The sequence below is a fragment of the Ostrinia furnacalis genome, unplaced genomic scaffold (assembly GCF_004193835.3).
Source record: "Ostrinia furnacalis isolate ACB-3 unplaced genomic scaffold, ASM419383v2 OfSCF4279, whole genome shotgun sequence".
In the NCBI taxonomy this organism is placed as follows: domain Eukaryota; kingdom Metazoa; phylum Arthropoda; class Insecta; order Lepidoptera; family Crambidae; genus Ostrinia; species Ostrinia furnacalis.
In genome coordinates this window covers 80,892-91,987 of record NW_021134518.1, presented here as the reverse complement: position 1 = coordinate 91,987, position 11,096 = coordinate 80,892, and the positions used below count along the sequence as shown (strand labels likewise).

General features: G+C 33.2%; 1 protein-coding gene across 2 annotated transcripts in view; it reads left to right on the top strand.

Moving 5' to 3' along the window:
• The first annotated feature begins 1,764 nt into the window (after positions 1–1,764).
• Drip (aquaporin homolog protein drip) overlaps positions 1,765–11,096 on the top strand; it is a 75,178-nt gene continuing 65,846 nt past the window's right edge. Inside the window, exon 1 of one of the 2 annotated variants that reach the window (XM_028313573.1) lies at positions 1,765–2,111. In XM_028313573.1, the coding sequence (XP_028169374.1) occupies positions 2,093–2,111 (19 nt within the window). In that variant the 5' untranslated portion in view covers positions 1,765–2,092. The remainder of the gene's footprint in view (positions 2,112–11,096) is intronic. The other variant, XM_028313575.1, reaches the window with a different exon arrangement.

The window sequence follows — 11,096 nt, the reverse complement described above, 5'->3', positions numbered from 1 at the left end:
TGATAAATAAAAAAAATGTATTTAATAATAAATAATTATACATAGGTACCTACAGGGAGTTGAGTCTTGAAACTACATAAGGTACACCGAAGGCAATTGGACCTGGCTCAGTCTACGTTGTAAGGAGAGATCCTTGCAACACTGGTTTGTAGCCATGCCCAATTCTCTAAGATGTTGAACGAGAATAAATAACTTTTCTTATTGTTTCTTCTTTATGTAGGTACCTACTTAGTTTTATTTTGTTTTAAAATTCTGAGCTTTTGTTATTGTATGAAACTTTTCTTGAATCACACACTATTACTCTTTTTGAAGCATGTATAGCAAAAGTGGACTAATTTGCAAGAGTCACAGTAAAATGACACTGTCTCTCTAAAGCACAACTTTTGTAGTTTATCGAAAGCAGTCCAGTCACATTCGTCCATTTACCTCTTTTCTAATAAAAATCCCAAATTCCAAACATTACAAACACAATACATTATTCATTATTATACGCACCTACCTACCTGTTGTTTTCCTTTAACACATTCATCGTAAAATGTAACAACGAATGTTCATGAACGCCGTTCTCAAAGTAAAGGTAAACAGAGTTTTATCTTCATGCTTCAGTTATATCTTGAGAAATAAACTCAACTCCTACTCTACCTTCGCAGATTTTCTGTGAAAAGTTTTTATTCACCACTAAAACATTTGCAAGAATATTCGTAAATCACCGTTTTGTTGATTCCCGAGGTTTCTGCTTAGGAACACATTTAACGATTATTTTTATTTATATATTTCGCAGTTTCATTAATCATAGAATTGAATTACCTATCTATTTATTTAGTATTAAAATCTTGTAAATTAAAATAAAGTAGGTAATCTAACCTAGGTCAGGTAATTTTTAGCAAATACCAGAAGCACATAATTGGGGCTATTAATTATCATGTCATTTCACTGATAGGCACATAATAAAACTACTGACGAAAATGTGCAGCATAATCTTTTAATTCGATAAGCTTTATCGTTATTGTAGTACGTGCATGTACTAGAACAGAAGTTTATGTATAATTTTAAGTGTCACTGATAAATATTGATAAATCAGTTTTTATTTATTGTCAAGCATATTGGCCAGCATTTTCGTGATGCGATGTCGAATTCATAAAATATTGCGTAAGTTATTTTCTACATGGCAATTATGTAATTAATAGAGCATTCTTGAATGAAAATAATTGCAAATAAACTACCATGGGCCTTTCTTCCTCATAACAACCATAAAATGGTGGTTATCAATAGTTTTATTATGTATAAAATATAATATAAATGCCACCACTCATGCATTTGCCGTATCAATCAATGTGCATAGTTTTGATTGATATGTTTTTGTGATAACAAGTTTACCTATTGTAGCTATTACAGACATAATTTTTGAAATTTTGAATGTTTAGATACCTACCTACTACCATGAACAACCAGTTTTCCTGTTTTCAAGCTCACTATGACGTTCACATCGAACTATCTGTTGCAGGGGCTCCCAATCTTTTTCATCCCGCGGGGCAGTTACAAAAGTATTTGTCACCCTTTAAAAAAGATATAGTCGAAAGAAATAGGCACCTATAATGATAGTTGATAGTAGTAGTAGGTTTGGTAGATAGAAACAAAAATTCAATCTACAATGTATGTACGGCGCACCAGGGCGTCGCGGCGCAAACTTTGGGAACCCCTGGTCTGTTGCATTGTACTCGTATAAATTGATTAAACGCCCCCGAACATCATCGTCGTAATCAACACATCATTCAGCATCGGCCTCCTTCGGTCTTCCGCGCGTTATCTTGCACCCACATTACGCGCACCATCCATCACTATTAGGCACGGTAATCTGCACCACCCAGTCCTGGAACAGTGACACTCGCATTCTTAGTTGAGACATTGCGCGGGGTGCACGTGCCAAATAATTTGGAAGAACAGTGCTTTCTGATAAATATTAGGGCTATATAACAGGGCGGCCACGTCGTAGCTCCCGCATCGTAGCACCGGTCTACGAGACGATCGCGCGGGCCGCGTTACGAATCGAGTTGGTGCCGAGTTTTAGTGTCGAGTTATTTCCTGAAGAAATATGGCAACTAAAAACGCAAGTGAGTGTTTAATTTTTTTCTTACATTACGAATAATATAATACCCGTAATATTAATGCAATGTGGAAGTTATTTCATACTATTATGTTACTTTTTCTAATGATAATTTGTGTCACTGAGGTATTAATATTATTTAAATTTTATACATTTTCATTTATATTAATAGTATAACTATGAATAAAATACTATATTATTGTTGGAAATAATAGAGTAAATTTTAAAATTAATATTAATTACGATAATAAACGTCAAAAACGGTGCACTGTAGCTCGAATTACTTGTAGTAGATTAATTAAATTTGATTACAACATCAGCCGGCATATCTTAATTGTATTTTTATCATTAAGCAATTTTTTGGCGTTGAGGTGTGATTGATAACAAGGAGATAGTAAATAAAAAATCGGCAGGATTAAACAATAAACAAACTTAGGATCTTCAGGCATAGAATTCATTATTCAATAAATATCTATCTATTTAGTCCATGGCTAGCAAATTCCAAGAATTCTTATAATATTTATGAAACCAGTAAAATACACAAAAAATATTATTATTGTTATCCTATAAGATAAGTTAAGAAAACAGTTTGGTATCTTTAAATCTCCTCAAAATCAGCAATTGACTGGAAGTGGTGGGGGTGTTTAGGTAATAAAAAGGTCCAACATACCTGATATTATCAAATGTATCGATATCACATAAGTAGCTATTTTCGCCAAATATACTTCACTACGTGCCTGATATATCAAGTGTATCCAATATCACATTTATAACTATTTCAACCTAAAATATAATACTATGTTGACTTATATTATTATGTTTTTTTTATGCATAACAAGGCAGGTATTTGACCGCAATCGCACCTGGTGTTAAGTGAGATGCGGTCTTAGTACATATCTGCCCTGTAAATGCCTATTCACTCTCGCTTTTAATTAATCTATACCCTATTATTCTATACTATCTATACTAATATTATAAATGTGAAAGTAACTCTGTCTGTCTGTCTGTCTTGCTTTCACGCCTAAACCACTGAACCGATTTTGATGAATTTTGGCATAGAGATAGTTTGAGTCCCAGGAAAGGACATAGGATAGTTTTTATCCCTGTTTTTTAAACAGGGACGCGCGCGATAAAGTTCCACGCGGGCGAAGCCGCGGGCGGAAAGCTAGTTTAATAATAAAAGAAATGCCTCTCCATTCTCCATGCAAAAATGTGTCTTGCGTCATATTTGTCCAATATTTGCGGTGCTATCTAGCACAAACTGACCTCCGCAAACAGAAGCTAAGAGATCTTTATCTTAAGATAAACTTAAATATTGCTTGTACCTATCAGTAGGTATAAATGAAAATAGTAAATAAATATGCTTCCTTTCTCACGGTCGTGGGTGAATATTATGCAAAGGCCAACAGCGAAAATAAATAGGTCCATCAGAAGCCTTCAGATTTATGAGCTCCTTATTCCTGAAACTGAATTAATTTCATTAATATGTCTTCAAGTTATATTTTATTTCCATTTACTAGCTAAAATTAAATAAAAAAAAATTGATCATCCATTTCTGTGATAAAAGTTGCAAACAAAAAAAATAATTGTCTCATTTTCAACAAATAAGAATTATTATGACTACAAATGCAATCAAAAACATTATTTTGAAAAGACAGGCAATTACATAACTTGCACCTAACACTAACATGCATTGTGAGTATTGTGACTTGCGACTGTCACTAAGAAATTATTACATAAGAAAATTACTTGATATATTCGACGTAAACACTTCATTACTAAATTAATTGATAAAAATAATAGAGCTCAGTGTTTTAATTGCGATGAATACTGTTCGTTGATTGACAACAACAAGTGTCTTTCCAGTGGTAATGAACTATTAATGTTATTGTTTACTTACATTAATGAAAAGTTTGATAGACATCAATATGTATAAAGTCAATCGTACCTAGTATAACTGGTACTCATTCAATATTTATCTGTTGATTCAGTTACCACCTTATCAAAAAGCTGAGTTCAAAAAGTGTTCAGTGTTAAAAGAGTAAGGCTGAGTTGCACCACCTAACTTTGACCGTAACTATAACGATGACCGGCGTTTTTTGTATGGAGTTTGACAGATTTCTGACGTTTGTCAAAGTTAAAGTAAGATGGTGCAACCCAGCCTCTTATCGACTTTCGGGGTTTAATCTCCAGTTGGGACATACTTAAGTGTAAAACCACCCTGTATATTTGTAACTCCCTATTTGGTTAGCATTAAAATAACATTTCAGGCTTGAATTAATCTGATTTTTCAAACATGACTGCAAAAAGTTTTCATTATCAAGGTTATACATAAAAAGTGAGTTATTTTATCAAAGTTTTTTGATACGATAACAATGGGATTCTTTTCAGCCACTGCTATTGTGTTTAGATCCAAGCAGTGATTGTTGGTTTTGGCTGTAAAAATAATTTTGATAAGAAGAAATAGGTGAGGCGTATCATCGATCGCCGTCTAACCATTAAGATAATATAAGGAATATGTGATAATTAATAAAGTATCTATTACTTTCAATTATCAGGTTAATACCCTAATGAACGATTATAATTAGACGTTAGAAAAAGAATTATCAACTAGTTTATTACAGTAGGATTATTTTTAACAGTCGCTTAGATTAGATATCAGGAAATGGTAAACATGATTTACGATTTGGAATACTTATAACTTGTCTTTAATAACAACCTAAGCACCAAAATATTTTATGTTTCGTGAAGTAATATATTTCAGCGTTGACTTAGGCTGAGTTGCACCACCTAACTTTGACCGTAACCGCACCACCTAACTATAACCGGTATTTTTTGTAAGGAGTTTGACAGATTTTTGACGTTTGTCAAAGTTAAAGTAAGATGGTGCACTCAGCCTTAATAAAGCGTGTCCTAATTAAACCAAATTGGTGAAAATGTGAGACTCACCAAATTGAATTAATTGGTACATTAACTAGGACGACAGACATTTTTTTGGTGTTAAAGTATTTTTGATGATAAAATAACAAGCTTAATAATATTCAGTTATGTACAGGAAGTTTCCTTGTGTGTAGTAAGTAACAAATACGATACAATCATTCTGAAAACAGTAGAACGTGTCAAAATTTATTAGATTAACTGAACAGCTAAATTACTTTAGGTAGGTATAATAATATTTATAACTATCATCACTACAGGGTGGAAACGATATCGAAATCGTAGAAAGATATCGAAAAACTGGTTACTAATCCTGAAAGTGCTTCACGAGCTCTATCAAACGATATCAATAATGGGTTACAGAATAAACCGGATCATCCGAAATATCCAGCTTCCATACATTTAGTACAGACACACAATATGTGTTAAAAAATTTAATAAATAAAAAGGTATAGCTACATAAAATGCAACAGTGTTTTATTTGAGTTTGATACTCATTTTACAATGGAAGACATAATAATTTTCGTTTCACGTATGTTTTGACATTGTTACGCTCTAAAAATAGCTTTGTGATATCGTGCGGTACGGATGGATGGCACTTCAAGCTACAGCTTTGTGCATCTTATTTACTTGTAATACGATCGACTTTGGAACAAAATATGTAAAGCATGATGTGCTGTCGCCTGTACACACAGTGGCAATTATTTAATTAACTCTATGGTATGGTATTGTGGGTAGCAATTTTAGCGTATAAAACGAATTAGTTAATTATTACAAAAACGAGTTAAGTAACGAGTTCATGTGGTCTAATTGCATTGGTTAAATGGTATGTGAGTTTTTGTTTACGTTGTGAAAGAAGATCTTTCATAGGTAGAGTTCAAGATCAATTTTAAGATATCTTTCAATAATGACTGCCAATATTCTCGTAGTTAGTGTCCAGACAACAACGTCAGCAGTGGTTACTTGTAGATAATTTGCGGTTCATATGTCCAGTTTTACTTTTCACTGGGACTTTGACCCTCCTTGGTTTAACTTTTATTGACTGTCAGTGACACCCTATAGATCCTGGCCAAGCCAGAAGCCAGTGGCAGTGATGGTAATAGTCCCGTGTGACGCGTGCGTTCTTTTATTTTATAAATTTTCACGAAGGAGGATTGTCTTTTCCACTGTATGTAGGCTTGACCTGGTTATCTTCAGGAATGTACCTCATGCGGGCTCATAATAATGACATAATAATCTAAATTCCTGGTGCATAATCCACATTATCGGTCGATAAGGTTCGATGATTTAAAAACTCGTGCATTAGCTTAACGTGTACAGACGACAACACATTTAGCTCTACAATGTAGCGTCTTATGTTGTTGCAATAGAATTCTATTTTGCACCCAAATTTGTTTTTCAGTCGACTGTAAATTGATGATTTTGCGCGTGATATAGTATATCACAATAAAAGAATACTGAAAAATGTTTTGGTGCGTATAGGCTTAAATTATAATTTAATTACCTAAAGTTAATTATACCCACTGTTTACACCGAAAATGTGTCTTTAAATTGGGAAATATTGAAACCAGTAATATAACAAGTATTGTTGTCACATAATTAATTTCCTATTTTATACAGTTTCCTGTTTATTTATTTATTTATTTAATTAGGACAACCAACAAGACAGACACAAATTCAAGCAAAGGGGTTTACATACATAATTTTGTCTTAGGACTAGGTGCTATCTTAATTACAGGCTGCCACGGCATGCAAAAGTGGACTTTGACAGAATGTGAAACTTAAACGTACAGCTGATTTTGACACAATATTCAATTTAATTTAATCTATTTCTATTTAGAACAATTTTAAACCTCAAATTTAACTGGCAGATCTTGGCTAAACGGAAAACTTGGCTGTTAAGTTATAGTCATAACAACTGTGAAAATTTTGTGGGGTTTTATTATTAGAGTTCTATATTTTATAAAAAAATTGTGAATAGAAATGTCCACGTTTTAAAGAACTCAGCACTACTTTCGTTTTCCAACCTAAAACAATAGCTTTCCACAATCGTATCAGGTTTACGAACCAAATTAATAGTAGGTGATTACTTTAACTGACTTTGAGTATTGAAATAAACTGTATTATATGATAGTTATTGAAACAGAATCGACACTAATGAGATTGTCACGTTGTCATTATTGTTTCATTAAGTCCGTGTAGATGACGCGTTTTAATGTTTATTTTTTATATTAATAATAGAGATCTAATAGGAGATTAATAAGAACATCTTCATTAGTACAACGAGTACGTTTGACGTAAATTACTCTATTAATAACATAACTATTATCATAATGCATGTATTGTAACATGCCTCGTGCAAAACATGCTATGAATGAATTTTTGAATTTGAATTCGAATGTAAATTCGCGCGATCGCGTTGCGAATTTCTGCGAACAAAGAGTTTTTATCGGCATTTTAGAGAATGCTCGCTCGAGTGACTGCTTGTTCGTAGGAGATGGACTGTATCAAATTCTTGCTTACCAATAATGCAGATGATGTGAGCAAGCACAATAGTGACAGATTTCGGCTTATGGCAATGAGACGAGGAAGGATCGTCGTGTTTTGATCGCTCTGATGCAGCAGTTACAGTATTGTACAGACCACAGCAACAACTAATTTTTGTCCAAAAATCTCCTCTATTAAATCCCCACAAGATGCCACAGTTTTAATAGGATATGACCTTGCTGTACGAAAACATTTTGCGGATGAAATGATCGTCGTCTCATCATCACCTTCGTTGATACGTATCAACATAACAAAATGATTAGTTTATATGAGTAGCCTTTAACAATGCAGTGAAGTCGAGGCTTTGTTTATTTCCACATCTTTTTAGGGCCTTTATTATTTCATCTTCAAATTGCATTGGAAGTACACATCGAATTTCGATCAATTACGAGTAATTTCAACACGAGTTCAATGAAAGTAACTTTCCATTGGGACTTAGGCTGAGTTGCACCATTTTATGAACTTTGACAAACTTCAAAAATCTGTCAAACTCCATACAAAAAGCACCGGTTGTTACGGTTAAAATGAGGTGGTGCAACTCGGCCTTAATGTGCTTTGTTTAAGTTTATTGTTCAAACTATTGATCCTAGCTATAGTAGTTTCCGCGATATACGCACTTATTATAAATCGCGCCGTATTAATCTATTACTTTTTTACTGTGTCAATCAGCTTTCAATTAATATTAGCAAGATAAAATACCGTGAATACATTCGTATCAGATTCTTAGGAATGCGTTACAATCGCGAACGACGCTAATCAAAGTGTCGTATCGCCAAGAAGATTACAGGTCATATTCATATGACGAAAGAGAAACCAATTTGTTCAATAGTTGTTTGTGCGGAAGAACGAAACGTCTGATTGAACAAGTGGTTAGTTAAAGGTTAAACAAAGTGCAAATAAACTAAAATGCGTAACTGTATTCCATTTGGGAATGAAACAATAAAGAAAGCCATTAAATTTCAATCAATATATTCCGCGAATGAGATGTCTGTACATATATATTTATTTAAAAGATAAGTCAATTTACTTTTTTAAATCACTGAACATAAATACAAATCGAAGTTATTATAAAAACGATAACTTTTCGATTATATTTTTTCATCAATATCATTATCGTTATTGTCTGACCTAAGTAGGCATTATGTATAAACTTAACCACACGTTTCCTCAAAGTAAATAGTGCTAAATACAGTGCAGAAAAAATCTAATGAATTTTTTAAGACCACGTAGTTTCTAGTTGAAAATTGATAGGTAACGTAAAGCCTGTAAAGTATGTTAAGCTATACTTTATACGAAATATAGTATACAATGGAAAACTACTTCATACAGTCATGATGTAGCATCTATTTGAATGTTGTTGAGTCATATTTTCATCATGCGAGCATGCATTATTTACTCTATATTTTATTGCCGAATGAAAATATTATTACGTGATATCTATACTAAAAATATCGCTTTCCATGGAACACAGCCAGATTTAATACCATTATAATCATCATTGGTATAATTGCGGAAACCCAAAGATGGTCCAAAATAGAATGAATACTTTTGATATTATTTTTTACCAGAAGGCATGTGAAATAAGAAAAAACCAATCATTTTAACGAACTGACAACAATTATGTTTAAAAACCGAAAAGAATTCGGCTTTAAACTGTATTTTAATCATTATTAAGAGGTGTAAAAACGTTCGTTGTTTTGGTAAACATTGTTTTTGCACGATCAAGATAGTTTTAAAATGTTTTTTGTTTCGAAAACAAAGCTTATACGTGACCGTCTAACTAAAAATAGCGTTGCGAATGGCTAGACATTTTTTGCGGCAAAATATGTTTTATTCACTGAGCTGTGAGTCGTTTATCACTAGAGAGTGATAGTGAGATATTTATGTACGGAGGTTTTGACAGGCCAATTGAACACCATACAAAGCTTTGCATATAAAACGTATATAGTAGGATTTTAAAAGATTGTTTTCGTCATTCTGTTGAAAGTCAATTAAGCGCCTCAAGATGTCTAGAATGTCACATTCATTAGAATTATTGTTTGGACTGGGCCAGCGTAGAGGACACCCTCGAATTAATTGTAAGTAGAGAGACTAAAGTCGCCACTGGCAGAAGACAGGGCAAAATAGCACGAATTAGGGAAAGCTTGTGTCCAGCAATGTACTGCTGTATTCTGATGATTTTATTTTTTAATTTTATTAACGTCCAATAAATCGAATAACTATCCAATGTCTTGCAAGTATATGTAGCGCTAACGCATAGCGAAATGAATTTTATAATTATGGCGAATGTACCACTCAAAATCAAAATTATCTTTATTTGTTTAGACTAATTAAATTAGTTCTTGCAAATCGTCAAATGCTCTTAAGGAGAAGAGAAGCTCGCCTATACATGTCTCATTCTTTTTTTGCCCTACCAGCGCTTCGAGACAAACATTTGGCAAGTGCTGAGAAGAAGCGCCGCAACAAACTCAGTCACCACTGTCTGCCGGCTTAAAAATATAAAAAATATAAAAATGTAGGAAGTTACATACATTCAGAAGCAAGTTACTTACCACGCGCTCCCGTTGATAGAAGCCTGGTGGTGGCCTTTAAGACGCCCATCTAGCACGAGACCGCGTGGCAGTTTTGAATATATTTCTTTAGTGCCGTGCTAATTTCTAGGTTAATTGTTGCGTTTTGATACATATATTTTATGTCAGGTATAAAGGCAGGTCCATTTTTTATCATATTATATTTTTGATAAGTGTTTAATATCAAAAAAAGTCTTATCGATTTCTTTTCATACTATATTAACCATATTTCAAAATAAGTGTTATGCTGATATTGATTAGCAACCGTGAAAATAATTTATATCGCGCAGACTTTAAACACATCGTCGACATAAATAATAACGGGGTAAGTTGAATGAAATATTGGACAGAAGGATGTTTAAACTCTTTGCTGTGGGACTTTGAAGCTTATGGCCAAGAGTTAAGAACGGTTCACAGATCAAAAAAAGCGTATCAGTGATCAAAGTATATTATGCGAACAAAATATGCAGGCTGGTATGTCTTGCAGTCGTTTATTATCGCTAAAATAATTATTCTGATATCTATTTTGCTATCAGACTTTGATCGCAATTGATAATAATTAAATTAATGTTAATACTACATATTGTAAAGATAAAACATATTTATTAAATGCAACCAAACCAGATTTAGACAAACTGGTAATGGAAGACAAAACTATTTTTTTACATCAATAAAGTACAAAACAAGTGTACGTTAGGTGCGTTATGATAGATTTAATCGATCTTCAATATTACTACGTAATATAAAAAATATTATGACGAACGTCTTTTTACAGTATTTCAGTAATAGCACACGTAATCATTATGTCGTAAAGTCGATAGCATCATCATCATCATTTCCAGCCATAAGACGTCCAATGCTGAACATAGGCCTCCCGCAATGATTTCTACAATGGCCGGTTGGTGGCCGATAGCTATAATGGCCGATAGCATCAAAAT